This window comes from Lutra lutra, chromosome 5 (genome assembly GCF_902655055.1).
Source record: "Lutra lutra chromosome 5, mLutLut1.2, whole genome shotgun sequence".
Lineage (NCBI taxonomy): Eukaryota > Metazoa > Chordata > Mammalia > Carnivora > Mustelidae > Lutra > Lutra lutra.
The window spans coordinates 51,600,866-51,628,224 of NC_062282.1; the positions used below are offsets into that span (position 1 = coordinate 51,600,866).

At 38.0% G+C, this 27,359-nt stretch overlaps 2 protein-coding genes across 3 annotated transcripts; both read right to left on the bottom strand.

Annotated features, from left to right (window-relative positions):
- Positions 1–2,978: 2,978 nt before the first annotated feature.
- On the bottom strand, positions 2,979–9,157 carry FAM200C (family with sequence similarity 200 member C). Its single transcript, XM_047731101.1, has 2 exons — positions 8,707–9,157; positions 2,979–5,388 (listed from the first exon to the last, which is right to left on the bottom strand). The coding sequence occupies exon 2, from the start codon at positions 5,337–5,339 to the stop codon at positions 3,555–3,557; it is 1,785 nt and encodes a 594-aa protein (XP_047587057.1). The 5' UTR covers positions 5,340–5,388; positions 8,707–9,157; the 3' UTR covers positions 2,979–3,554.
- Positions 9,158–10,644: 1,487 nt separating this feature from the next.
- Positions 10,645–27,165, bottom strand: SLU7 (SLU7 homolog, splicing factor). Of its 2 annotated transcripts, none has more exons than XM_047730863.1 (16): positions 27,011–27,165; positions 24,505–24,690; positions 23,086–23,239; positions 22,669–22,749; positions 22,213–22,377; positions 21,246–21,314; positions 17,377–17,424; positions 17,057–17,188; positions 16,687–16,784; positions 16,449–16,516; positions 16,175–16,314; positions 15,138–15,299; positions 13,252–13,356; positions 13,032–13,103; positions 12,804–12,920; positions 10,645–12,210 (listed from the first exon to the last, which is right to left on the bottom strand). In XM_047730863.1, the coding sequence occupies exons 1-16, from the start codon at positions 27,145–27,147 to the stop codon at positions 12,031–12,033; spliced, it is 1,914 nt and encodes a 637-aa protein (XP_047586819.1). In that variant the 5' UTR covers positions 27,148–27,165; the 3' UTR covers positions 10,645–12,030. The 2 variants fall into 2 exon arrangements, with proteins under 2 accessions (XP_047586819.1, XP_047586820.1); XM_047730864.1 differs by having other exon boundaries at positions 27,001–27,126.
- Between the last annotated feature and the right edge of the window lie 194 nt (positions 27,166–27,359).

Sequence of the window (27,359 nt, forward strand, 5' to 3'; positions counted from 1 at the left end):
CAGAGAATTGAAGGTTATTTTGCTCCTGGCTAATATTCACCAAAGGACACTGTACATCCATAAGAATGTACTTTATAAACATGCAACTATAGGTAACATAATTGACCATGGGCCCCAGCTGTTGCTCTCTGAAGTTCATCACACCTGTGCTGATTCATGCTTCCCAGCTGGGCTGCTTCCAGCAAATGACTGAGAGTAACAGGAATACTAAAGCGTATAGGGGTCACTTGTGATAGGTGGCCTTGGCTTGAGGACTCCTCGAAGGGCTTGCTGAACCTAAATTAAGACAGAGGAGGCTCTCAGTATCAGGACAAGATGACATACTTTGTAGCTAGCTATTAGTCAGCTTCTTTTTCTAGCCATCCTAATGACTGTTCAGTGGGTCCACGGACAAGAGTGGCCATGTTGGCAAGGACGGAGGCTTATACATAGGCTTAGCGACATAGACCTCCTTTCACCAAGACTGACCTACTTACTGAGTGCCTGACCTGCCAACAGCAGAGACCAGAGACCAGTACTGAGCCCTGATATGGGCACTTAGTGACAGGTTACTTACATTAGATCCCTTCTATCATGGAAAGGACAGCAATTTACTCTCACTGGAAAAGACACATTATCTGGGTATGGCTTTGCTGTTGGCACCTCTGTCAGCCTTACTGTCATGGAATAGCAAAGGAGTATGTGCTGACCTATCCACCCACTTCAAGTAGCCCTTGGTGGCTTAGAAAAACTAGTTGAGATGTCAAACATCCATATGCTCAAGTCAGTTTTGGAGAAAAAGCTCCTTGTATTTTCTCTTTCCCACCCTCATTTCCCAATGCTCCACCACAGTTCTGTTTGCCAATTTTGAGCCAGCAGCGGCTCAGGTGGGGCAGTTTTTCTTAAAAAAAAAAAAAAAAAAAAAGAAGAAAGATTTATTTATTTATTTTAGAGAGAAAGAGCACTAAATGCAGGGAGAAGGGCAGAAAGAGAGGGAGAATTCTCAAGCTGATTCCCCTCTGAGCACGGAGCCCCACATGGGGCAGGATCCCAGGAGCCCAAGATGATGACCTAAGCTAAAATCAAGAGCCTGCAGCTCAACTGGCTGAGCCACCTAGGCACCCCTCAGGTGGGGCATTTTTAATGTGAGCTACAAATACTTTTTCTAGAGATGTTTAAAATAAGGTATTTGGCAAAATCTATGTGGTTAAATTTATTTTCAACCAATCATGCATAGAGAGTGACATCTGCTGGTCATAAAGATTATGTCTTTATCCTGATTCTTTTTTGCAATTGACCAATAACCTTAATTATATGACCTTATAGAAAAAATATAAGACAATTATCTCTTTCTTGGGAGAAAAAGAAACCAACACAAGACTTGTAAGTGCCAATGTATGTACCATTGCGGGAAATTTTTTTAAACTAAAAACAACAACAACAACAAAAAACTAAGTTTCTTCTTCATTTTAGCAGATATTGCAGTCTCTGTAACTTGATCAGGGAAAATAAACTGCTGTAGAATTTGAGAAAATAAATTAAAAACCGTTGTAGAATTTGAAAATAAATTAAAAACTCAGCTATTCCCTTTAAAATTGCCTTTGGATTTTTGTTTCATAGCAGAAATGAATGAATTTAGTTTAAGAGAGAATTCTAGTGGACTTAATGAAAGACTGGCCATCAAAGGTCATTTGCTTCTGGCAGTGCATCCTAGTCCTGCTTTTTTGTATTGTTAGGTTGCATGCTTCATACATGCCTACATTGCTCCCATCCTTCTTCCTTCCTATCTCTAGATACACTCACATATGAAACTTTATACATACTCTTCCACATTTATTCCTACATTAGCTTTGGAAATTCTTCCCACTGCTTTTGATGTTAGATCATACTAGAAAAAAATTAGGACTTATATTTTATAAATACATTTTTAGATGAAAGCCACGTATTTATGTTTATTGATAAAAGTATTTTGATGGATGGTGATCAGGTCGAGTTTTGCGTAGACAATACAAACTTCAATTTGTAGTACTCAGGTGATAACTCTTAGTCAGATTCCATTCCCCTTCAGTCTTTTTTCCTCCAATTTTTCACTATTATAAAAATGCTGCAATTTCCCATTTTATAAATAAAATCAGGATATCCCTGACTCTTCCCAGAAAAATCCCCAATCAAAGGGCTATGATTAATCAACAAAGGAACTAAAATTAATACTACCATAATAAAAAATTAGGAATAGTAGGAAAGGAAATGAACATTTTATAAATTCAGTAATTACCTATTATCTAGAGGAGTCAGTATATAACTTCTAAAGCTGATAAATCAATACCGGCGTATGTGGGGATGCCTGGCTGGCTTAGTTGGTGGAGCACATGACTCTTGGTCTCCAGGTTGTGAGTTCGAGCCCCATACTGAGGGTAGCGTTTGCTTAATTAAAAAACTAAAAAACTGAAACACAGAACTGGCATATGTGTTTGGTATAAACACATTACTTAGAGATAAACAGAAAAGGTTAAGTAATTGGGCAGGAAAGGGACTGTGGCTTTTCATTATAGGACTCATATTTTAGCCTACCACTTCGATAAAATATTAAAGTTTTGAAATAAAAATGTAAATTTATTAATGTTTAAAAATATATTTTACCAAATCATTATCTAGAAAAAGTATATAAATTTAAATTCCCACAGGAAATTTTCTGATGGCTTCGATTTACCACAGTGACTTCATGTCAATTTATTTATTATTTATATTCTGGTCCACTCAAAAGCTTTGAACTAAGTTAGGAAAATTCACATAGCTTAAGATGTAAAATAAATGAGAAAATTGGGGTAAAGGGAAAATAAGATGAGAACAGAAGCCCAAAGAATCCAACAGAACTATCTGGAAGCTGGTTGAGAATGAAGGCCCAGACATGCTAAATCAGAATCTCTATGGCAAGGCTCTTTTTAGCAGCCCCAATGACCTGGAGTCCTGCTGTAATTTAAAAAAAGACAAAGAGTGACTAATAGGCTATTAGGACATTTATTAATGTCATGGTATTTAGAGCATGGGAGTGAGAGGACTGGATATTATAAGACTACTTCCAAAGAATACATTTAAAAGTAAATCTTATATAAACTAGAATCATCCCTTCTCCCACTATAACATTTCACAATCCTCTTCTGATCCCATTAATCTCACTCACAGAGATGTGGGGACTCAGTCTGTCGTTTTGTCCTTCAACTTTTACTTTTAACATGAAGATCCATTTTCTAGGAGATCTTCTCTTTTCGATGGGCTCCATTCCTAGCCTACTGTACCACTTAGCTGGATACTCTAGGGCTTATGTGTCTTTTTATGTATCATATCAGCAGGTTCAACAGATACTTTGAAGAATTCTATGTATCCACCAGGCGAGACTTCATCTTCTCTGTTGCCTGTGTTCTTATTACCAGAAGAACTGGGAAAATTAAAGTTACAGATGCTAAACTTTTTCTTGGGGTTTGGTAGACCGTAAATATAAAAGAGACACAATTATAGCTTAATTTTACAATGGAATTAAAAATATATTAAAAATTATACATTAAAAATGTATCGGCTCACAGTGACTTCTGCTGTAGCTGTAGCTTCTGTTCAATGATGTCTGAGAAACGAGGAACTTTTTTTGAAATAGCCACACGGATGTCATCATTCATGTTAAAGCAGCTTCTGGACTTTGTCTTAAAATGTAAAAGTGATGAAAATCCCAATTCACAAAGGTATGTAGTTGCAAATGGTATAAGGATTTCTAGAGCTGTCTTTGCCAGGCTTGGAAACACTGTGAATTGAGCACACCAGAAATCCTCAAGCTTCATTGTCTCAAATTCCATTAGGATTTGGCCACTAGCTCGCAATTCAGCAAGATCAGTTTTCATCAAATAACCATCATCGACAAAATCCAGATTAAAAAGAAACGGATCCAGTATCCACTTACTTGCCTCAGCAAGATCGCCGACAGAAAAGTACCCGTGGAAGAAGCTGCTCAGCTGTTGCAGGTGCAGTGGTATTTCAGCTGCAATGCTTGCTGCCTCGTTGTCTGAAACAATGATTTCTTCAAGAAAAGGAAAGTTGGTAAAATTTCTTTTCTCAAGTCGCTTTAGCCAAAATGGAAACTTCCTAACAAAAGCAGATAACTTTTCTCTGGCTGATACTGTGTTCATCCCGGTCCTTTGCATAGATGCACTAAGTTCATTCAGGTGTTTGAATAAATCTGCAAGGTACGCTAAGTGAACTTTAAACTCTTTATTTTCGAAGCCATCGACTAAATTACTGCTTTGGTGGTGGAGAAACTGATTTACTTCTTCATACATTTCAAAAATGTGGGTGAGTATCTGACCTCGGGAAAGCCATCTCATTTCAGTGTGGAAAAGGAGGACACTATACTCGATTCCAATTTCTTCAAAAAAAGCCTGAAAGAGGCGATGATTTGGAGCTCGTCCTTTGATGAAATTTATTACCCTCACCACAGTAAACAGAGCATCTCTCAGTTTTGTAGGCAAGGTCTTTGTGACAAGTTCATGAGGATTCAACAAACAATGTGTGATCACGATATGAGGTGCCTCCTTTTTCACACAAGCAACAAATTCTGAATTTGCTCCTAGCATAGAAGAGGCACCATCAGTACAAACAGAGCCACATACATCAAATGCTATCTTATGCTTCAGAAAGAAGTCTCTGAAGAGATTGAACACATCTTTTCCTTTCATTGTTAACTGCAATGGTTCACAGAATAGAAATTCTTCTATGATCTCTCTTTCTTTTATGTATCGTACAAATGCCATTAGCTGACTGCAGTCACCCATGTCTGTGGTCTCAGCAAGCTGAATACCCACTTTCAGAGGACTGGCTTGGATGTCTTCTAGAACTTGCTGTAAGATATCCTGGCTCATTTCATCAATTCTAGAATGGATCACATCATCTGATAAGGGTACCTGTTGAAGCTTCTTCTGTGCATCTGGGCCCAAAACTATTTGTGCTATTTCCAACGCACAAGGTTTCACTAGTTTTTCAGCTATTGTATGAGGATTCTTCTCCTTGGCACATAAATATGCAAACTGATAAGATGCTTGTAATAGGGCATCCTCGTGAGATGCAACTCCAAATGCTTTCAAGGTTTCACTCCGATCAGATGGTGCTGGCATATGTTTCAGGCTATTGAGATCATGCCCACCTACACCACCATGCTGTCTGTTAAAATGGTCAGACAATTTGGATGGTCTGAGGTCAGCGTTTGAAAATATCGAGTTACACAACACACACTGTGGGCGCTGAGTTCCATCAACCTCTGTTGTACAGGTGAACCAGTAACGAACATAGTCGTCATCCCATTTGCGTTTCTTCGACATGGCACCCCCAAATTCTCAGGCAGTATTCCAGAGATGCTGCAGAATTTTGCTTTGGGAGCAAAATATAACCCACACATTAAAAACCACGAGCTGACCGAATAAAAACAAAGCCACATCACATGCCATTTGTACAAGACACGTCCTGTAACACGTCAGTTGAAAGTAAACCATGAGAGCATGACGGTCCAACTTAGAACTATCAACTCACAGCTAATGCCCCAGAATAAATGACTTACCAGTAAGCTACATTTGGGAGATTTACACTCATGTAGGTGGTGAATACCTATAAAACCTCTATTGGTGAACTGAAGTTATGGATTAATTTGTTTTCAGTGATGTACGTTCCAAGCAAATCTGGTACATTTTGTATTCCCTAAAAGGGCATCTCAACTATACTACCCCCTCCTTCCATTCTCCGCCAGGGATGGAGACACATAGGCAGTTATGAACAAGTGAATAGAGAAGGGAGTAATTCACTAAATACTCTTAAGCAGGAGACATTTTGACGTAGTGGCCAGTTCATTTTCATAGTTAAGGATTAAACAGGTCTGTAATACTATCTGATCCTTGACTGGCTCTGATTCCAACGTAAGCAGACAATTTCAAGCGGGTTGGATTAAGTAGCCTTTGACACAGAAGGAGGATACAAATTTGGCTCAGAGCTTCCTTGCGGCTAAAGTGTAACACACTACCAAACCATGATTCATATTGTCCATACAGAGAAGCAAAACAGGTTGTTCAGGAGAAACACAAGTATTTTTGTTACTGAGACTTCAGAAAAATGTCTCTCATAGGACACCCTTAGTTACAATAGGAATTTCATGATGCTTTTTCATATAGCTACCCATCAATAAAAGCAGTCAAGAAAGAAGCCATAACAATGGAATGAAAATAAGCAGTATTCCCAAGATTAAATTTGTTTTAATCTGAGGACAGGGATTAGAAGGTAATGGTTCCTAGTTCAGCAAATGGAGGAATCAGTGAAATCTTTCGATAAAATGTAGATTCATCGTGCCCACTCCCAGAGATTCTGATTCCCTAGCTCTACAGCAGGGGTGCAGAATCTGTATTCTAGATAAACATTTTAGATAATTCTTATAAATGATAACTAGAACAGTAATCTTTAATAAGAGATGCTCATCATAATCACTGGGAACCTCTTTGAAATTATACATCTCCCTCCCTTAGAACTAATAAATCATCTTTTCTAGAAGGAGGACAAAAGACTCTAAATCTTGGGGCAACTGGCTGGCTTAGTTGGTACAGCATGGGACCCTTGATTTTGGGGTTGTGAGTTCGAGCCCCATATGGGGCAGAGATTACTTAAAAAAAAAAAAGGTTCTAAATCTTGTCCAGGTGGTTCTAATACATAGTCTAGTGCATAGTCAGATTTAGAAGAATGAAAACATACCCTTCAGGCCAACCCCTAGCTTGCTGATATACTAGGTTGCTAGTTAACGCATTTACTTAGGTTGCTAAGTAAATGCGTTAATGGGCTTTTAAGTTTCTGAGTTGGTAACAACCTCCTAAGAAAGTTGAGGGACAGAAAGAAAGCTATGCCTTTTACTTTTCTTCCTCCTTAGCAATGAGCAAAGGTATAACCCACAGGTAGGCTCAAATTTACCTTTGAAAACAATTCTATCTTCCAGTAAACAAGTGATCCCCTGTTTCCAAAGTTCTATACTACAGAATGTGGCAGAAATAATTTAACAGGGACACATTTAAGTCCAAATGCCCACTTTGGCCATAAAAAACCCTCACAATAAGTAAGGCAAGAATATTAACTTCAAATGCTAACTTTCTAGTGGCTCTGCCACAATTAACTAGCTATAAAATGAACTTCTATATAAGTTAGCAAGTTGACATACCATATGGCTGTCTGGTATGAGTCAGTTAAAAACTGGAAGGTATCTGCCCATCAAGAAAGATGATATGAAGTTTAAAAGTTGATCTTAAACTTTGTCAAGTGATGATGATAGGGCCAACTGTTTAGAACCTCTCCTGACTGATAGTGTAATTATAACACTGTCATAAAAAAATGCTTATCTTTCTATATTCTCTTATGTGTATTTACCATGTATGTTTTGGGGAGCAGAAGTGAATGAAAAAGCTTTGCTTTAGTCTCATTAGAAATTGTTACAGGACCAGTTAAGAGTCCATTCCAATTCACCCTGACTATGCTACTCAACTATGTTTTGATTGAAAATTTACCTGTTTTGAACAAAAGAATTTTTAGAAAAATTCATTTGTAGTAGTCCTCCTCATCCCCCTCAAAAAGGGAGAGTAGGTGGCAAGAATTTTCAAGATTCTCAAAGAGGAATTTATTGCCCAAGAGGCTTTCTTGTGTTTTAGAACCTCTCAATTTTCACTTGCTCCTTAGTAATCACAATATCCTAAAATATGTAAACATTAAAAAAGCATCATTGCATTAAAAAATTGTTGTTAATTGGGGCACCAGGGCGGCTCAGTCGGTTAAGCATCCGACTCTTGATCTCAGCTCAGGTCTTGATCTCAGAGTTGTGAGCTTGAACCCCACTTTGGGCTCCATGCTGGGTGTGGAGCCTGCTTAAAAAATGGGGAGAAAAAAAGAAAAAAGAAATTATTGTTAAACAGATGTGATAATGGTATGTTTGTGTGAAAAAAGTACTCATTTATTAGAGATACAGACTTAGTTGTTTACAAGTGAAATGACTTTTGTAATTTCCTTTGAAATACAGTATACACACAAACAAAGTGGAGTGGAGATAGGAGACGTAAGATGGGCCTTGAGTTGTTAACAAAGCTGAATGATTGTTGTTACATTACACCACTCACTATGTTTATGTTATATGGGAAAAAGTTCCATAGTAAACAGTAAAACCAACAAAATGCATTATCTTATAAAATAGACATAATTTGCTTGATTCCTTTGAGAGTTAAGATGCGGAGTTAAAGACGTGATATAACTAAGTAAAATGTTTTTGCAAGTTTATGAGGCATAAGGGTAGATAAGGATCACAAAAAGTATCACAACTGAGGAAAAGCCGGTTAAAAGTGAACATTCACATAACTGAAATCTCTGGGAAATGCTAACATATATATTTCGCAGTGACAACACCCAAATGCAGTTGTAAACCTAAGACTCCAAATCAAACCCAGTTCAACTTCTATCTCGCCACTACCTCTTCCAGTCCAAGGGAGGTGCGGGTGTCTGGGGGACGGAATTTCATCAACACACTCTGCAGTTAAAGGCAACGGCCAGGAGAAAACGGAACAGTAGCTGAGCAAACGCTCCAGAGGCAAACGCCTGGGATCCTGGCTTTGTCACCTGGAGGCTGGGTCCCTTCCAAGCCTCGATTTCTCAAGTGGGGAGGACAATAGTACCTACCTTAGAGGGTTGTTGGGAGCTTTAATTATGAAGCATGCATGTAAGGAACATGCAGCTCGTAACTGGTAGGACCTGTTGGTGTATTAAGGACCGCGCGTTTAGGAAGCGGTTCGGGCGAGCTACGCGCGCCGGCGGCCAGGAAAGAAGACTCCGCTCGGTCTCCACCCGCCCGTCTCCAAGCCTGGACGCAGGCCCAAAGGATGCTCGGGCTTCTTTCAGGAGCCCGTCTCCAGCTCCAGGTCGCTCTCCGATCGGGCTGGGGTCCAGCCACTAGGCGCCGGAACCAGTCAGGGCGGCGGCTCTTCAGGTCCGGTCCCCGAGCAGGAACCCACCCGGCGCAGGGAAACAGAAGAGTCCGCACCGACCTCCACCCTGGCCGCGCCGGGGTTCCATCCGGGTTCTCCGTGTGGCTTCCCGCCCGCAGACGGTACGAGGTGTCTCCCCACACGCAGGCGCATTAGCCGCCGGCTGAGGACTCAGCAGGCTTGAGTAAAGAGCATGCGCGTTGTTTCTCTCCATTTTTTTTTTTTTTTTTTTTTTTTAAATTGTGTACGTAGCAAGGAGGGTTTTTTTGTGTCTGCCAGAAAGAATGAATCGTAGAATCGAAGGAATGGAAGGTATGGCAAAGTCTACGTAGCTCTTCAGAACACTGAAATAAATTTTTAACACTCCAGTAATTAGCATTTTCTATGTGTGATTAAGGAGTTAAGAGAAGCAAGCTCATTGAACTCCCAGATTAAACACTGAAGCAAATGCGACAGGCTGTAAACTCCATGAAGATACTCAGAGTGAAGAGCGTCTAGAGCTTGTGTCTTCTTGTCCATGCAAGTCCTCTCTTTCCATAAATTAGAGCGTGAGGATGAATTTCCTCAGGATCATCACTTTAGAGAAAAGAGCTTCAATTTTAAAATTCATTTTAACATGATCTTAAAATTATAAATCCGTATTAGAGAGATTTTATTTTTAAAAGATTTTATTTTTTTGACAGATCACAAGTAGGTAGAGAGGGCAGGGTGGGGGAGAAGCAGGCTCCCTGCTGAGCAGAGAGCCCCATGCGGGACTCAATCCCAGGACCCTGGGACGATGACCTGAGCCGAAGGCAGCAGCTTAACCCACTGAGCCACCCAGGCACTGTTAGATTTTATAGGAAAAATCCCAAAGCAGAAACTAGAAAACGTTGCTGAAAGAAATTCAAGCATAAACCTCCTGCTCGTTGCGGGTGGCGGTGGAGGGGGTACTTCCTTCCAGAATTGTTACAAACTTAATGAAAGAACGATTTATTCATTTTTGTATAGTCAGTATTGTAGAAACATGCCACAAGGTTGGGGAAAGGGGCACTATCAAAGAATGTGGGACAGATGCATCATTATCAGATGTTGAGGGTGAACCTGGCCAACTGAGGCCTGCAAAAGACCAGTCTTCCTGGTCCAGAAAGCAGGGTCTTAAATACTAGAGACAGGAGTAGGATTTAAGAGTCAGAGATACTTGGCTTTATGTCCTGGCCCTAACACTTTTAACTGTCAGGACTTGAGCAAGCTACCTGGAATTGTTAAGCCCATGTGCTTTTTGTAAGATAGATAGGGGCATTATCCATTACACCATGAAGTTCTTTTTGCAGAGGTAACATACAAAAAATTACAGTACAGTTTCAGCACTCAAAAGGCAGCTATTATTAATAAACACAAAGTTCACATAATGAATAATGTTCCAGGTGTTATCTTTGTTTTCCAAAATGGAGAAATAAGACACGAGTTCAGATATTATAGAAGTCTTCCTAAAATCAGTAAATTAGATTTCGCTGAAGAGAGAACAGAGAGCCAGAAAAGTCGACACATTTTTTGAGTTAAAGGATCCTGAAATTTTCTAATTCAAAATCCCTTGCCATAAACTACTTTTCTGCCAAATATCTGAAATAATACTATAAACCACTCAGTTAAGTATTCTCAATTATATATCTTTATTAACAAAAGATAAATAAAATACAAAATAGACATTGTCAGACTTTATGTTGAACCACTCCATATTATGGTAGGAGTATGAAAACGTAAGTCATTGACTTTCTTGAAATAGGTAAGAATGAGCTCTCTTTGCATTGCTGTTTGAACTTCGTACTAGTACTAGTCTGAATCTAACTACAGTATCCATAGTACTTGACAATTTGATTGTTACTCTTACCAGCACAATTTCTTAGATGGTAACTTAATGTGGTATCCTAGTGGGTTTTGGTAGCTTAGAAGCCAGTGAGCTGTTAAAAGCCAATTACTTATGTCAGGGTTTGAAACAGGCTGTTTTCATGATCCCACTCTCACTGTATTATCTTCACAATGTTCTTAGAAGAGGCCTGAGGATCATGGTAGTCTGTTATTAATAGCCCTATAAGCTATCCTTTTAATTCTCTGAAGAAACCTTCAATTTCAGGTTTTGCTTTCTGCAATTTTTATACAATTACAAGCAATTTTTGCTTTCTGTAAAGATTAGGTACAATGGATACTCTACAATCTTCTAAAATTTAATATTCATGATCATTACATAAAGGCAATCACAATTAAAACAACAAATAGTACCACAAACCATACTCTATGATAGAGGAAAGGGTTTCTGTGTCTAAAGGCTCATGTCCAGAATGGTAAAAGACCTAGTACTGATCAGTGACTCGAAGATAACAAGAGTTATTTTTCCATTCAAAGACTAATCCATTTAGTTCTGGGTATAAAGTATAAGGAAATATTTTAAAAATCAAAATTTTATAACCAAATAGAAAACAGAATTATTACTATACAGACTGAAATGGGGGATAAAGTCATACATATATTCTAAAGGTTTCCTTTCAGTAACCCAACTTATTTTTAGCTTTAGACCAGGAAAACCTTAAAAGGCAAAAACAAACGATACTCAAATAACTACAACCATAGTTACTAGTAATTTGAAAAAACAAAACCGTGATTTTGAGAAAGAGTAACTCATCTGCCTTTAAAATGTGTACTAGCACTAGATAAAGGGCCATAAGAATTGAGGAAATAAAGTTAGAAACTTAAGAAATGTTGAGTAGAAGATGTTTTTGTTAGGTAGAGAGCCAAGGCCTCTTTGCACATCACCTAATATAAAACTGGAAGTAAAATCAAAATATACACTTAATGTACTTCCTCTTTGTTTTTGTTTCTTCAGTGTGTAAAGAAATGAATTTGCTATGAGACTTCTGGAGTCTTTATTAAAGTCAGGCGGCAAGAGTAGTAGTCATGGGTTTTTCCATCTACAATCATCAGCAAGAAGCTGAAAAGAATGTATCAGCTGTGTCTATCTTGGGTGACTGTCTATAACTAGTTACTACTGTCCAAGGAAGGAAGCCATGGGGTCATCTGGCCTCTGACGTTTCATTCTATAGGCTTCCATTTCCTCTTCAGTGGGTTCCCGAGTTTCATATATGCTGTTGTAAGGCCGCTTCCTCTCATCAATTTGCATGATCTCCTTGACATGAAGAAGGCGGGCCTCCTCTGCATTCAGTGCCTATAGTGAGAGGAAAAACATGAGAACCACAGCTCTACATCAGATGTCTTCTGTTCTAAAGTAGCAGAATACCAAAAGACCCCACTGAATATAAATTGTCATATCAAAAACCTAGATTGTCCAAAAGAGCTTAAAGTGTCAGCCCTCCTACTGTCAGGCTGTAACTAATCACTACTTGGCTGATACAGTATTTTCATATAGCACAAAACATTCTACCACATTTTCAATGTTAAAAAAAATTTACTTAATAACAAAGATTCAATGATATTGATTTCACTAACAGAAACTACCATTCTGACTTTTCCCAAAGACTTGTTGAAACTTACAAATTATAGACCTAAAAGGCAGTTCTTTCTGGGCAGTCAATAACTCTAAAATAACAGCTTTAAAAGCACATTTCTTCAGTATGTTAGTAATTTTTATCAAACATTCAAGAAACAGGGAATACTGAGATACACAAAACTCTCCTTTTGCACCCTAGACCTGATACAAGGTAACCTACAGAAATCACCCAGGCTTATTTCCTCATTTCTTAAGGTTGCCACGAGTAAAGAATACTGTCATCACTCTGACTATTTAGAGTTCACAGAGACCTTTTTCAATTTTTCATGTTTCTTTTCTTCATCATCACTCTCTGAACTGCTCTTTCGATGCTTCTTTTTCTTCTTCTTTTTCTTCTTTTTATCTTCTTTTAGTTTTTCCTGATGCATCTGACAGGGAGGGTTGAAATATATAGTGTTATTAATGCAAAAACAAAGCTCTGGCACAAATTTTAAAGTCAGCCTTCCAGGACTTAATTCAGGACAAATGATTAGACTTACCTCCATGAGGGTTTGAGGTTTTTTCACAGATTCTTCTCCAGTTATATCATTTATAATACATTCCTCTGAATTCTGTGGGAAAATATATTTGACTTATCATAGTTACTAATCACTGAAGAAAAAGTTAACATTTGAAACATGAGAAAACATACTTAATACAGATTCTGACTTAAGAGCTTTGGTTGTGTTACAGTTTAAGAACTAGAGGACAATTACTTACAGCAATCTCCTTGCCAGCTTCTCCAGTGCAATAGGAATACTTGAAAAAAGAGTGACAGCATTTGTATCCCCATCGGCCTTCTTTCCAGTAAGATCCCCAGATATGCTGCAGAGAGAGAGTTGTTACTTAAAAAGGAAACTGAAACTAGGGATTCTCATATACTGTTGATATGAGTACCAAATAATACAGCCCTTTAAAAGGTAATTTGGGAGGAAAACTATGGGGATTCCACGGCAAGCTAATAGGGAAAGGGTGGCCTGACCTCAGGTGTAAGAAGCAGCCATTAAATTACTAATGGTCTCGCTTTCCATTCCCAAAACTATAAAAAAAAATTTAGGATTATCTGATTTCTCTTCAAAAATTAAGAACTGGGAAATTCTGGGCCCACATTCCCACTTGGCAAGAACTGGCTGCTGGTGACCAGTGGATGTCCCTTTTATTTTTTTATTTATTATTTATTTTTTTAAAAAGATTTTTACTTATTTGACACAGAGAGAGACAGCGAGAGGGAACATAAGCAGAGGGAATGGGAGAGGAAGAAGCAGGCCAGCAGGGAGCCTGATGTGGGACTTGATCCCAGAACCCTGGGATCATGACCTGAGCTGAAGGCAGACGTTTAATGACTGAGCCACCCAGGTGCCCTGGATGCCCCTTTTAGACAGGATTTGTGTTCTGTGTGTGTGTGTGCCTGGCTCATTTTGCTCATATACATTTAGTGGCCTGGCTCCTATAGCTAGTTCAGTTTTTGACCTGACTTTGACAATTGTAGTTTGAGTACTTCAAGAGTATAGCAAATAACATACGTTTTATGATGTGAGACAGTAGAATTCATCATAAAAAGTATGAATTATGAATTTTCTGTGTCACAAATGTTGTCATAATTTTGAACTTATAACTATCTTGAACTATATCTTTGAAATATAACTATAACTTAGAACTAATCAAGCCTTTAGCTCTGAATTCCTGTTTATAGGAAATGCAGAAGATAGAGGAATAAATCCTATATCACTAGGAATCAGTCAAATACAGAATATGAACACAGTTTAAAAAATAACTGGCCTCATCTGTTTAAGAGTTGCCGTCATGAAAAAAGAGAGATATGACAGAGGAAGATAAAGAAAAAGAGATACAACAACCAAAATGAACTCTGATTGGATTCTGACGCAAGACAAAAACAAGCCACCTCTTTAAAGACATTTTTGTGTATATTTTAGTAATGTGATTAAGAACCAGAGATTAGATGATATGAAGGAGTTGTGTCAATTTTTAAAGTGTGATAGTTATGGAGGGGAATTTCCCTGATCTTAGAAGATGCATGATACAGTTTCTATGGGTGAAATATCATAATATCTGTGATTTTCAAATGTTTTAGTTAAAAAAATATAAATTTTATATATATATTATATTCACATGCATATATACACACACGTGCATGTACACGTCCCAAAGCATATATACCAACATGCAAAAATTTTCTGAATCTAAGTAGTAGCTATGTGGACGAACATAATAGTATTCTTCCACATTTTTTGTATTTTTGGAAAAATTTCATAAAACAAAATTAAAATGTTGGGACGCCTGGGTGGCTCAGTGGGTTAAGCCGCTGCCTTTGGCTCAGGTCTTGATCCCGGGGTCCTGGGATCGAGTCCCGCATCGGGCTCCTTGCTCGGCGGGGAGCCTGCCTCTCTCTCCACCTCTGCCTGCCTCTCTGCCTGCTTGTGTGCTTTCTCTCTCTCTGACAAATAAATAAAATCTTAAAAAAAAAATAAATAAAATGTAATAAAAAAAGAAAAGCACAACAATGATTTGCTACTGTTGTAGTAAGAAAATATGACCCAGAGCAAAATGCTAACAAGGACACCAAATAGTTCTGGTTTAGCACATACTGTGTGATTGTGGATCTTCACATCCTCCTCATACTTAGAGCAGGCGACAGCCCGCTCCTGTCCTTTGATGACTGTTCCATGTCTTGAATACTCCACATAGTCTTCAGTCTGAGCTAAAAGCAATTCAGCTGGAGGGGCATCCAAGTGTTCCTGGCCACCATACTAAAAGAACAGCGAACATTATTAAATACATTTTACAGCAAAGATTCACATTCTAATCTCTATTGATGGGGTTTATTTCCAATCAGAAACATTAAAGGAATAATCATTATGGCCTTTGTTATGCAAAATACAGTAAAAAAAAAAAAAAGCCACAAAAATCTTAGAGGGAAATAAAAGATGTCTCCAGCTGCTATTCATCTTCTGAGTGTGTAGATTACAAAATGGCCATTAATTTCTTTTATTCTCGTATGCATGCCCATTTGCCACATGACTTTGCTACTCTTCCCCTCAAGAGACAGCTTCTCCAACCTCTGAATCTGGGCCTGGCCATGTTATTTGTTCAGGCCTGTGGGAAACTGGCAAATGCGATGCAAGCAAAGCCCTGAAGAGCACTCGTGCACTGGGGCATCATGCTTTTTGTTACTAGTCTCTGGTACCAAGAATGCCTGCTGAAGCTGGACTGGCCTACTACAGGGTAAGAGCTCACATGGGGCAGAGATGAGCTGTTCCAGAGGTGGGCTCTTAGGATAATTAGCCTGCTAACTGCTAGAGACCAGAATGAGACCATTCTAGATCATCCAGCTTCAGATGAGCAGGCCCAGACCAGGAGACCCAGATGACATACAAAATTGTGAGAAATAACAAATGTTTATTTTAAACTACTAAGTTTTTCCATGGTTTGTTTTGCTGCAAAAGCTTCCTGATATGGATATACCGATAATGTATATAGTTGATCAAGTTAATAGGAGGGTAGAACTAGTCCTAACGAACTAAAAGAGCCTCTCTGTGTGTTGTATTCCACATGTAAATCAAATGGTGAACTGGTCATTTCTCGTTAATGAACATTCTTTTCTTTGCATTCTGATCAAAATTACCTTTTCCAAGATGCTTTCTTTCTGCTGTTCTTTGAAGTCTTCTTTTTTGACTTTGAAGGACTTGTACAGCAGCTCTAGTTTTGTAGGATCAGCCTGTAGATGCACTTCAGATCCCTTGTCATAGGCTTCCCAAGCAAACACTACAATAATCAAAAGCATCTTAATGACTTCTCAGCTATATTTATTGCATACTTATTGAAAACAAGCTTCTAAAAATGCCACCAAATTTCTTTAGAGCGGATATAAAACACCTTGACATAGAGTAAACACTTACACTGTGTCTGAGCCATTGAAATGGTGTCTCCTGTGTATCTTACAAAATTATCCCCTGCATAGCTCACTCTGTAAACACAAGTTACAAAACAAATTGCTTCAGAAATTGCTTTATTTAAGGAAAGTTTATTCTTTTCTGACCCAGCCACAGATGTTGTTCATTTTAACTCAGATTCAGTTTTACGATTAAAAACGCTCCTCCCCCACCATGAAATCTATACATTTAATTTGATACTTACTCATCTGGATTCTTCCCTGCGTTGGCATAGGGATTCTCTCTCATCGCTCTAGTTTTGGGATCATAGTAAGCAGAATTTGGATCTAAATTCCGCAAATACTAGAAGGGAAAATGTTTTAAGACTGCATTAATGTTTACGTCTGTCAAAAAAAGATTTCAGCAGACTAGGCAGAGGAATTAATCATGATCAATTACATGTGTGTATGCATTGGTGGGGTACAGATGAAGAGGAAAAAACAGAGTGATACTTAATCTTGGAATGATAGACTATATCAACCCATACAGTGCTCAGATACCAGATGAGTAGACAAAATCTGGGGTGGGAAGACAAACATTTTTTTTGGTGTATATGTTGAGTTGGCAAGGCTTACTTTTGCAATATCTTCTCGAATCCTGAGATTCCGGACAGTAATTCGCCTCTTAGAGTCAAAGTTCTGTCCAGGCATGTCAATATCGTCTGCATATTTATCTTCATCCTCATCTTCACTATTATGATCTTTTTCCTGAAGGAAGGGGAAAGAAGGAAAAACAAATTGTAAGAAAAAAACAGCAACATCTAGTTCCTGTTTTCCCTCTAACCAAACTCTTATTTACTTATATTTCTTAAAGCTATTATTATTATTGTTATTGTTATTAGCAGTCAGAAACTGAAAAATTTAATGTATACCCAGACAGGGCACATATTTATTACCGTCTGAGAATTTGGTTCCTCTTCTCCCCACTGGTGTTTTGGAGAATTCTGCATCATTCAAGAAGAAAAAAAATTTGTAATTTTATTCCATTGAATCTACTGATTATTTAACACTTTAAATATATAGGTAAAATATCATAAATTAAATCTAGCTGAACAAATCCTCCTATTTCTCATTGTAATCAGCATGTAAATTCTGAATACCAGTATGTCACTGTGAATAATTTTATCAGACTGTCTATAAAGCCAGAAAATTTCTAGAGAATTTTCAGTGATACAGGATTAGAATTGCACAAAGGTAGGAAGGACATTAAAATGACCAATGTATCCAATATATATTCATTTCTTATATGTTAACCTTCAGGCATATACCATTTTTGTCAAGCCTCACTGGAGTTTTTCTATCAAGTCTAAAAAGAAAATGTTACTAGAATCATGCAATAAGTATCTTTACAGCCAAAACAACTTTTGCAAAATCACGCAATGAGGAATCTACTCAAATGATATAATACTGTAATTTTTTTTTGAAGATTTTATTTATTTATTTGACAGAGAGAGAGAGAGAGAGATCACAAGAAGCCAGAGAGGCAGGCAGAGAGAGGGGGAAGCAGGCTCCCTGCCAAGCAGAGAGCCGGATGCAGGGCTGGATCCCAGGACCCTGGGATCATGACCTGAGCAGAAGGCAGAGGCTTAACCCAATGAGCCACCCAGGCACGCCACCGTACTGTAATTTAAGGAGAGTCTGAGATCCTAGTCACAAAGACATCCTTCCTTCATTAGCATTGGTCAGGATTTTCTCTAACTCCACAAAAGGCCTATAGCAAAGTAGTCAGCATCTTATCATGTCCTTTTAAAAGTCTTCAAAGTTAAAAAGACTACCTTAGAGCATTAGTGGGGGGATGTGTGTGTATATATATATATATATACACACACATATATATATTATATATATGTGTGCACATAAATTTGTATAGCTTTCCTGAATGGTACTTAAGTGATATGACATTAAAATTTTATTTTCATTTTTTATTTTTTTAAAGATTTTATTTATTTATTAGACAGAGATCACAAGTAGGCAGAGAGGCAGGCAGAGAGAGGAGGAAGCAGGCTCCCCGCTGAGCAGAGAGCCCGATGTGGGACTCGATCCCAGGACCCTGGGATCATGACCTGAGCAGAAGGCAGAGGCTTTAACACACTGAGCCACCCAGGCGCTGCATGACATTAAAATTTTAAATAAAAATACTCACTGCATCAATTACACATTAAGGAATTTGTCCTAAGGGAATATGTCAATTATATCAATCAATTATATAAAGTGGTATGTAAAACAATGTTATTTACAGTGTTGTATATAGTATCAAAAATCTGGGAAAAGTCAAATTAATAATAGACAATTGTTAATAAATTACTGCACTCAGTGAATACTGAACATCCATTAGAAGTGATTTTATCCAATTTGCAGGAAAAAAACAGAATTTGCTCCTTTTTTTTTGCAGTTATTGTTAAAAAAAGGGGAGAGAAAGGTGGGAATAATATTATTTGTTTTTGTTTGTGAAACTCTGAAAGGATCCACAAGAAAATAAAACAGATTATGGCGGGGTGAGGTTTAGAGATAAGGTAGATGGAGGCCAGGATGGGAGACTTTTTGCTGCATATCTTCTTAATAGATAACTGCACATCTTGAGTTTTGAACCATGTGAATTAATATAAAAATAGATAGGTCTATAATGACATTGAAAAAATGAGTTCGCTGCACTATATATTAATTGAAAGAGTAGGTGATAAATAAGTATGTAAAGATGAAATCCATGTTAAAAACGTGTTATAATTACACACATATAGATACATGTGGGGAGGCGGAGTGGGCCTGGAAAGGCCTACTTCAAAAGGTTAATAATTAACATAAAAGATACTTATTTTCTTCTTTATAATTTTCTATTTTTTCACTGAGTATGTACTATTTTCAGCATCAGAAATATATATATATATTTCTACTAATATAATATATATATATTTTATATTTTATTTTTTATTTTTTATGTATGGTCCAATGTGGGGCTTGAACTCACAACCCCGAGATCAAAAGTTGCACATTCTATTGACTAAGCCAGCCAGGCACCCCAGAAATGTTTTTTGTTCCCACAAGTTGCTAGTTCAACAAAAATCATTTATACTGCCATACAAAAAGTTCAATCTCTATAGTAGACTATTCTACTGCACGTAATTAATATTAATATCCAAGTACTGAAGTGGGCACAAATCATCAGTCTCCTATACACATTTAAGTATGCTTACCGGCGAAATAAATTAGACCAGGTTACAACAAACAATAGAGAATATAGTAGAATAAGAGAAACAGCATGTTTTCTTTTCTAGAGCTGGTAATAGTAACAGCTTCTAATTATCAAGTGTTTACTTACCTTGTGATATGATGCTAGGCCTCCTAGGCAGTAGGTGGTGGTGTCTCTACTTGAGATGATAAACAGGCTCAGAGAAATAAATTACTTTTTCTGTGACCATCTAACTAGCCAGGGACAGAGCTGTATTTTTTTTTTTTTTTTAAGATTTTATTTATTTGTCAGAGAGAGAGAGAGAGGACAGCGCGGGCGAGCACAGGCAGACAGAGGGGCAGGCAGAGGCAGAGGGAGAAGCAGGCTTCCCGCCAAGCTAGGAGCCTGATGTGGGACTCGATCCCAGGACACTGGGATCATGACCTGAGTTGAAGGCAGCTGCTTAACCAACTGAACCACCCAGGAGTCCCCAGAGCTGTATTTTGATATCACTCTGTTAACCTGTGCTGTGAACTTTCCTGTCAGGTGGCCTCAGTGACTGCTCAGTTGGTGATTACTTACTTAGGTCTGTTTGTAACTCATTTGCTGAGTCCCTTTTAGGAATTTAAACTCCAAATGTTTTACTTATTATTTATGTGTGCCATCAATTTGTTAAAAAGAAAACCTTTACTAAGCACAATATGCATTAACTATTAAGCTGTCATGAATAAAAAATTGGCAATACAGCCTTACTATAGATTTTTTTACTCAGCTATAAAATTACTATAGTTATTATGGGAAATGTAGAAGATACTAGTAAAAATACCAAGAAAAATTTACTAATTCTACAGTGAATGAGAATCAGTATTCTGGTTTTTTTTTCCTATGTGATATTACAATATTTTTTTCATATGTTATTTAAATCTAAGTGTTATCCATTCTTGTTACAAGTGTTGATAAAAGTCATTTAAGAACTATGCAACATTTGGGGCGCCTGGGTGGCTCAGTGGGTTAAGCCGCTGCCTTCGGCTCAGGTCATGATCTCAGGGTCCTGGGATCGAGTCCTGCATCGGGCTCTCTGCTCAGCAGGGAGCCTGCTCCTTCCTCTCTCTCCGCCTGCCTCTCTCTCTACTTGTGATCTCTCTCTGTCAAATAAATAAATAAAATCTTTAAAAAAAAAAAAAAAAAAGAACTATGCAACATTCTATTATACAGATGCAGGACAGTTTACTTCACCAACTCCTTACTCCTGTTTAGGCTATTTCAATTTCTTGCCATTTTAAAAAGTGTTACAATGAATATCTTTGCATATGTGATCTTTTTTTCTGATTACTAGGAAATTCTTTAGGATAAAAGGACCTACTGACTTAATTCCAGAAAATGTATATAAATATCTTATGGCAATATTCTTTCCAAAATGACTGCATCAAGGTATGTTCCCATGAATGTTATAGAAGTGCCAGTTTTAGTCTTTCCCCTCAATAGCACTTCTCTCTTCCTAAGTCTTTCCTAACTAGACAGATATAAAATGAATTCTTGTTTTTTCATTTTTTGTTTACTAAGAGTTTAATGTTTTTATGGACCATTTTTATTACTTACAGCCTGTTCCACTAATTTTCCCGAGGCTAATTCCTCTTGGAGTTTCTGGGCTTTCAGGGTTCGTTTTGCCTAACAAAAAAGGAAACATTTGAAATTTACTTTACAACATTCAAATGAACATTTAATTTTTATATACTTAAAATTAATAAATTTATTGTTTCCAGAAAGGTCAATAAACAAGGTTATCTCTTTGAGATTTCTTGTAACTCTAGATGTATAATTTCTAAGTAATAGGATTTACAAATTCCTGTTCGAGTCAGGCATTAATGTAAACTGAGCGAAAAAACACTAGTGATTAAACTGCAAAGAACAAGCCCTATCCAAAAGGGGCAGCTGTCACCTGGCCCCAGATGACTGATGTTTGCCTGATAGGCCCAGGATTACCACATATTCCACTGTTCAAGAATAGATGAAATTTACATTATATAAATCCCGTGATTTTTAAATGTAAACTCTATGTAAGGAAAAAAAAAGCAGCATTACTGTGGATTTGAAGGAATGGGGGAAAGCTGATAAAATCATAACAAAAAAACCTGAAGTTGAATTAAAATAAAATTCAATGTTCTGATATGTGTTATCCTGTTCTCCTTTCACTTCTCTCAAACGCTGTGTGAGACATCTGTAAAACGGCCCAGACAAGATGCAGTGTGTGGGGCCGGGAAAGAGTTCATAACCTTAAAAATCCAAAAGCCCTAGATACTAATCCGTTCTCATGCTTCCAATATCTTCTGCAGCCTCAGTTAGGGAGTTAAATAAAAAATACAAGAATCGAGTAAGAAGAAACTGCTGCCACTACGGTTAGCACACTTTATTTTCACTCTTCTCTTCTATCAGACCTACTACTACTATAATAACAACGCCACCATTTTTATATTGCTCGAACACTCAAAAACAGAGTCGCTTAATCAATGATACAGCAAAATGTACATTCTTTAAGGAGTGTGGGAAAGCAGGGAACTTTGCTCACCAGATCAACTTTGGCATATTCTTCCACAATTTTCATGTGTTCCTCTGGGTTGTAGCCATTCCACCGGTCCCTCTTCCCATCATAGTCAAACATCAGCTGAGGCTGGACATGTTCATCTGGAGCTATATTAGTACCTGTAAATTTTGCTCCAACTCGCCTAGGTCTCTGGGAAATAGAATAAAATCAAACCTTTCCCAAGTTCCTGTAGCCTAGAGGAAAATTTCAGGAAACCTTTACAAAGCAAGCATAAACATACCATAGGAGTTTGTGGTCTGTTCAATTATCAGTTACTCTCCCAGCAGAAAATTATGATGGTGCTAAACTAATCTCACTCAAATAAATTTTTATTTAACTTGTACCAAAATTTAGGTAACTTTAGAAAAATAGAATTAAGCTCTTTGATAGGAAAAAAGAGACTCTCTGATAAGTTTCTAGAATTCTCAAAGATGAACTTACCTCAAAGCAGTCTTTCTTTTTGTGTGTCATGGCCCCGCAATTTTCACATGCCCCCTTGCGGTACTTAGTAGTTATGGAATTCTGTAAATGGATATAAAGAAAAACAAAATGTTTTATTTCTGAATAAGTTAGAAATAATTTTGGTTCTCATTACTATATTGTCTAGTGAAGTGACTTACTCATTAAGAGTAAAACTACTTAAAGTCTCCATACTTTTATAAATGAGAAAGTTTAAGTATTTTAGCAACATAAAATGTAGAAAAGAAAACACAGAAACAAAAGTAGTATGTATTGTAAATTTTAATCCCAGGTAAAAGGTTCTATATTCTGATATAACTTGATTAAAGGTTCTTAAATTAAGTTCTTAAAATAAAATCTCCATTTTCATAAGGATATATATAAAAGTTGCTCACATACCTCTTTTACACCTCTCTTGTACCATTCTCCAGATGAGCTGTATTGCTTCTGTTTCTCTGGTTGTGGTCTCTGGTGCTTTAAAGTAGGTCTTTTTGACGGATCGATATACCATGGCACTGAAGAAATATACTGAGGTATATGAGGGTTGATGTCTCTGTAATTAAAAAAAAAATATTTTTTAAGAATAAAGTTTGTGGAGGCGCCTAGGTGGTTCAGTGGGTTAAGCCTCTGCCATCAGCTCAGGTCATGATCTCAGGGTCTTGGGATCAAGCCTGCATTGGGCTCTCTGCTCAGCAGGGAGCCTACTCTCTCTCTCTCTCTGCCTGCCTCTCTGCCTACTTGTGATCTCTCTGTCAAATAAATTAAAAAAAAAAGAAAAAAAGGAGTAAAGTTAAAAAAAAAAAGAATAAAGTTTGAGGGGTGCCTGGTGGTTCAGTTGTTAACCGACTGCCTTCGGCTCAGGTCATGATCCCAGGGTCTGGGATCAAGGTCTGCATTGGGCTCCCTGCTGGGTGGGAAGCCTGCTTCTCTCTCTCCCACTCCCCCTCCTTGTGTTCCCTCTCTCACTGTGTCTCTCTCTCCATCAATTAAATAAAAATCTTTAAAGAAAAAAAAAATAAAGTTTGAAAATAATTGGTATTACAATTACAAAGGTAGCCTATACAGATTGTAAAAACAGAGATAGTGTAGTGGGGGGGGTAGAATATGCTTGATATCTCTATAATATAGTAGAAAACAAAACAAAACAAAACAAAAAAACCTGAAGATAAGGAACGTAATTTGTTTTAAAGATTTTATTTATTTATTTGACAGAGAGAGAAGTCACAAGTAGGCAGAGCAGTAGGCAGAGAGAGGGGAAAGCAGGCTCTCCGCTAAGCAGAGAGCCCGATGGAGGGTTCGATCCCAGGACCTTGAGATCATGACCTGAGCAGAAGGCAAGGCCTAACCCACTGAGCCACCCAGGTGCCCCAAGGAATGTAATTTATTTTAGAGTGAAAACATTTCCAATATAGCAACTAAGAGTAGTGATAGAACTGAAGTCAGGAAAGAGATAAGGAAAATAGAGATATATGTTAGTAGATAAAACTTATACAAGATCAAGAAGCTAGTTAATAATGCCTAGAGTTGATTAAAAAAATCATGTAGACACATTATTTAGAGATATGGAGCTATCAACCAGAAAAACTCAAAATAGAAAGATTTAAAAGTAGTCACTTTTGCATAGTGGGACAGGGAGTGGGAAGACTTGAAAGGGATGACTGCTGTTCATTAGAAGTTCTTTAATGCATTTCTATTATTAAATCTTACATATACAAATCTGATAAAATAATAAAAACTGTCAAAGCAAAACATGAGAAATTACTAAGTAAACATAAATTTGAATTTTTAATGAACAGATCATGCAAACAATGTACTTACTTTCCTTCTTCATCAACTTCTGCTGGAGCATTACCCAGTTTTCGCTGTTCTTCTAGCTCCTTCTTCTTTCTCCAGTCCTCTCTGGTCATCTTCTTTGGTTCCTCTAGACTCATTTCTTTGGACCCCGACAGGGGGGCCGCATTAACTGCATCTACAGCTGCAGCTGACATGGTTATCTGGACCCCTCTATGAAAAGAAATATATATATATTAGTATAAACTAGGCCCTTATGAGTTCATTAGTGAAATTATCAAAAGTACACCCTAATAACACATACTGCAGTCTCACTTATACATAGTATTTCATATGTTCTTAAAGTATCTGTGAGGAAAGGTCTCTTTCCTTTCTACAAAAAGTCTCTATGTACCGTCTGCAGTTCCTTCCTCAACTCTAATTTACAAATGGAGAGAAGCATACACGTGTACTTTTCTTTTTTATTTAAAAAAATTTATTTGGCAGAGAGAGAGAGAGATCACAAGTAGGCAGAGAGGCAGGCAGAGAGAGAGGGGGAATCAGACTCCCTGCTGAGCAGAGAGCCCGATGCAGGGCTCGATCCCTGGATCCTGAGATCATGACCCGAGCCGAAGGCAGAGGCTTTAACCCACTGAGCCACCCAGGCATCCTGCATACATGTGTACTTAAAATTTCATAATACTCTTTCTCTCATTAACACTCCTGAATCTCTCTATGTATGTCTCAGGCTTTTCTAGCATGTTAACCATACATGAGTAAACAGTGTCCTATTTTCCTTAAAGATGAAATGCCTGAAGAATTATCTATATCCATTCTCTATTTTCCCATCTTCTACTTCCTTCCACAGTCACTCTAATTTAGCTTCCACCCCCTAGCTCTCTGAAGAATTAGCACTAAGTCATCAAGGATCAATGTGCTAAATCCACTAGATATTTTTCAGTTCTCTTCCTTCCCCTTTTAAAAATATTTTATTTTAAAGATTTTATTTATTTATTTTGGAGGGAGAGCATGAGCAGGGGAAAGGGCAGAGGGAGAAGCAGACTCTAGGGAGCCTGACATGGGGCTTTATCCCAGGACCCAGGGATCATGACCTGAGCCAAAAGCAGACACTTAACCGACTGAGCCACGCAGGTGACCCAAGATTTACTTATTTTAGAGGGAAAGAGAGCATGCATGTGGGTATGGGGGGGGGGGTGGGGAGAGGGAGAGATAGAGAAGCAGACTCCCTGCTGAGTGGGAAGATGGACAGACTGTGGCTCAATCCCACCACCCTGAGATGACAACATCAGCTGAAATCAAGAGTTGGGTGCTCAACCAATGGGCCATCCAGGTACCCCTGTTCCTTCCTTCTTGAAACATTCGTATCTCTTGGCTTAAGTAACACTATTATCTCTTGGTTTTTCTTGAATCTCTCCTGCTGCTCCTGTCTTCTTGACAAGTTCCTCTATTTCTGCCTATTTAATTTTGGATTCCACAAGGCTAGTCTCTTTCATCACTCTGGACTCCATCAGTAGAAAGCTCATCCATTTCTAAGGCTTTAATAGGCACTATATACCACTGTTGGCTCTCCAACCTATTTCTCGTCTCTAGATCTTTTATCTGTGCTTCAGATACATATATTCCAACTGCTTACTTCACAGCATCTCCATTTAGAGCATCTTAGAGACACCTGAACTAAACAAATCTTAATTCAAATTCATGAGCGTCTCCATGGAATGGCATCTCCATTCACTGTTTCCTCTCTTAATGAAAAATACCACTCATACCTTTACATATATGTTCCAGCTAATCTCCATAAATATTTCATCACTATTGCTTTTTTGGCCTTCTGAATAGCATTCAGATTTATTTACTTCTCTCTATTCTCAATGCTAACATTTTAATATAAATTATTACTTTTCCCTCCTTATTGGTTTCCTGTCCTTCTTTCCAATCAGTTCTCCAAACTGCAGTGTTATTTTTTCAGAACATAAATTTGATTATGTCATATCCCACTACACAAGCCTAAAATCTCAATACGGGGCAAAGATAAATACAATGCCAGCCTCATACATCACTTTAAGAGTTCCGGTAGTCATATTAAGATAGTAAAAAGCAGGTAAAATTACTTTACAATATTTTAACTTAATCCAATATAGCCAACATATTATTTTTAACATGCAATGAACATAAGAAAAAATAAAGTAAATCTTTAAAATCTGATACAAATTTTACACGTATTCAGACAAGCCATATATCAAGTGCTCAGGAGCCCCAAGTAGCTAATAGCTGGGAAGTTAAACTCCAATAACATCTGATAGCTGTTACTCTAAAAACCATTAAAAAGACACAGTCCTGGTTTGGCTTGGCACCAGTATAGTGTCTGAGGCCTAGGACGGTGGCTTTCTTCTCGGTTCCCAATCCCCGTTCCCTCCTCGACCTGGAATTCATCACTTCTGTAAGGATGTGTCTAAGAAATAGGAGCCTTTGTCCTACTTCCCAGAGTTTTCCAGCTTCATCTCCTCCCGATCCCCAAATTCCCACATATTCTTACCCAGTCGGGCCACAGGCCACCCCGAAATCACCCGACAAAAATGAAGTCAATCCGTCAATGTTTACTTCCTGCCTTTCAGTTCTCTCCCCGCAGCCACTGCGGTAGTTTCCGGGCGAGCGACACATGCGCACTAACATGGAGGCGGCCGGAGCGGAGGGGCGGGGGTGTCCTAGGCTCCCACGCGATGTTGTTATCGCGAGATCTCGAGTGCGTCTTTATTTACCTCGGGAAAGAGGAGGTTAGTTTGAGTAGATGCTTTTGTGTTCCCAGAGTTTGTACTGTTGTTACTTTTAGACTCGGAGAGCCTTAGGATGTGTTTTTTTTTGTTGTTGTTGTTTTTTGTTTGTTT

Excerpts from the sequence above, each read along its gene's own strand:
- FAM200C (XM_047731101.1), bottom strand. The coding sequence starts at position 5,339 with ATGTCGAAGAAACGCAAATGGGATGACGACTATGTTCGTTACTGGTTC.
- SLU7 (XM_047730863.1), bottom strand. The coding sequence starts at position 27,147 with ATGTTAGTGCGCATGTGTCGCTCGCCCGGAAACTACCGCAGTGGCTGC. Across the intron at positions 17,425-21,245 it reads GAAAATTAGTGGAACAGGCT|AATTCTCCAAAACACCAGTG; the intron begins GTAAGTAATAAA and ends TGAATGATGCAG. Across the intron at positions 16,315-16,448 it reads TTCAATGGCTCAGACACAGT|TGTTTGCTTGGGAAGCCTAT; the intron begins GTAAGTGTTTAC and ends TGATTATTGTAG.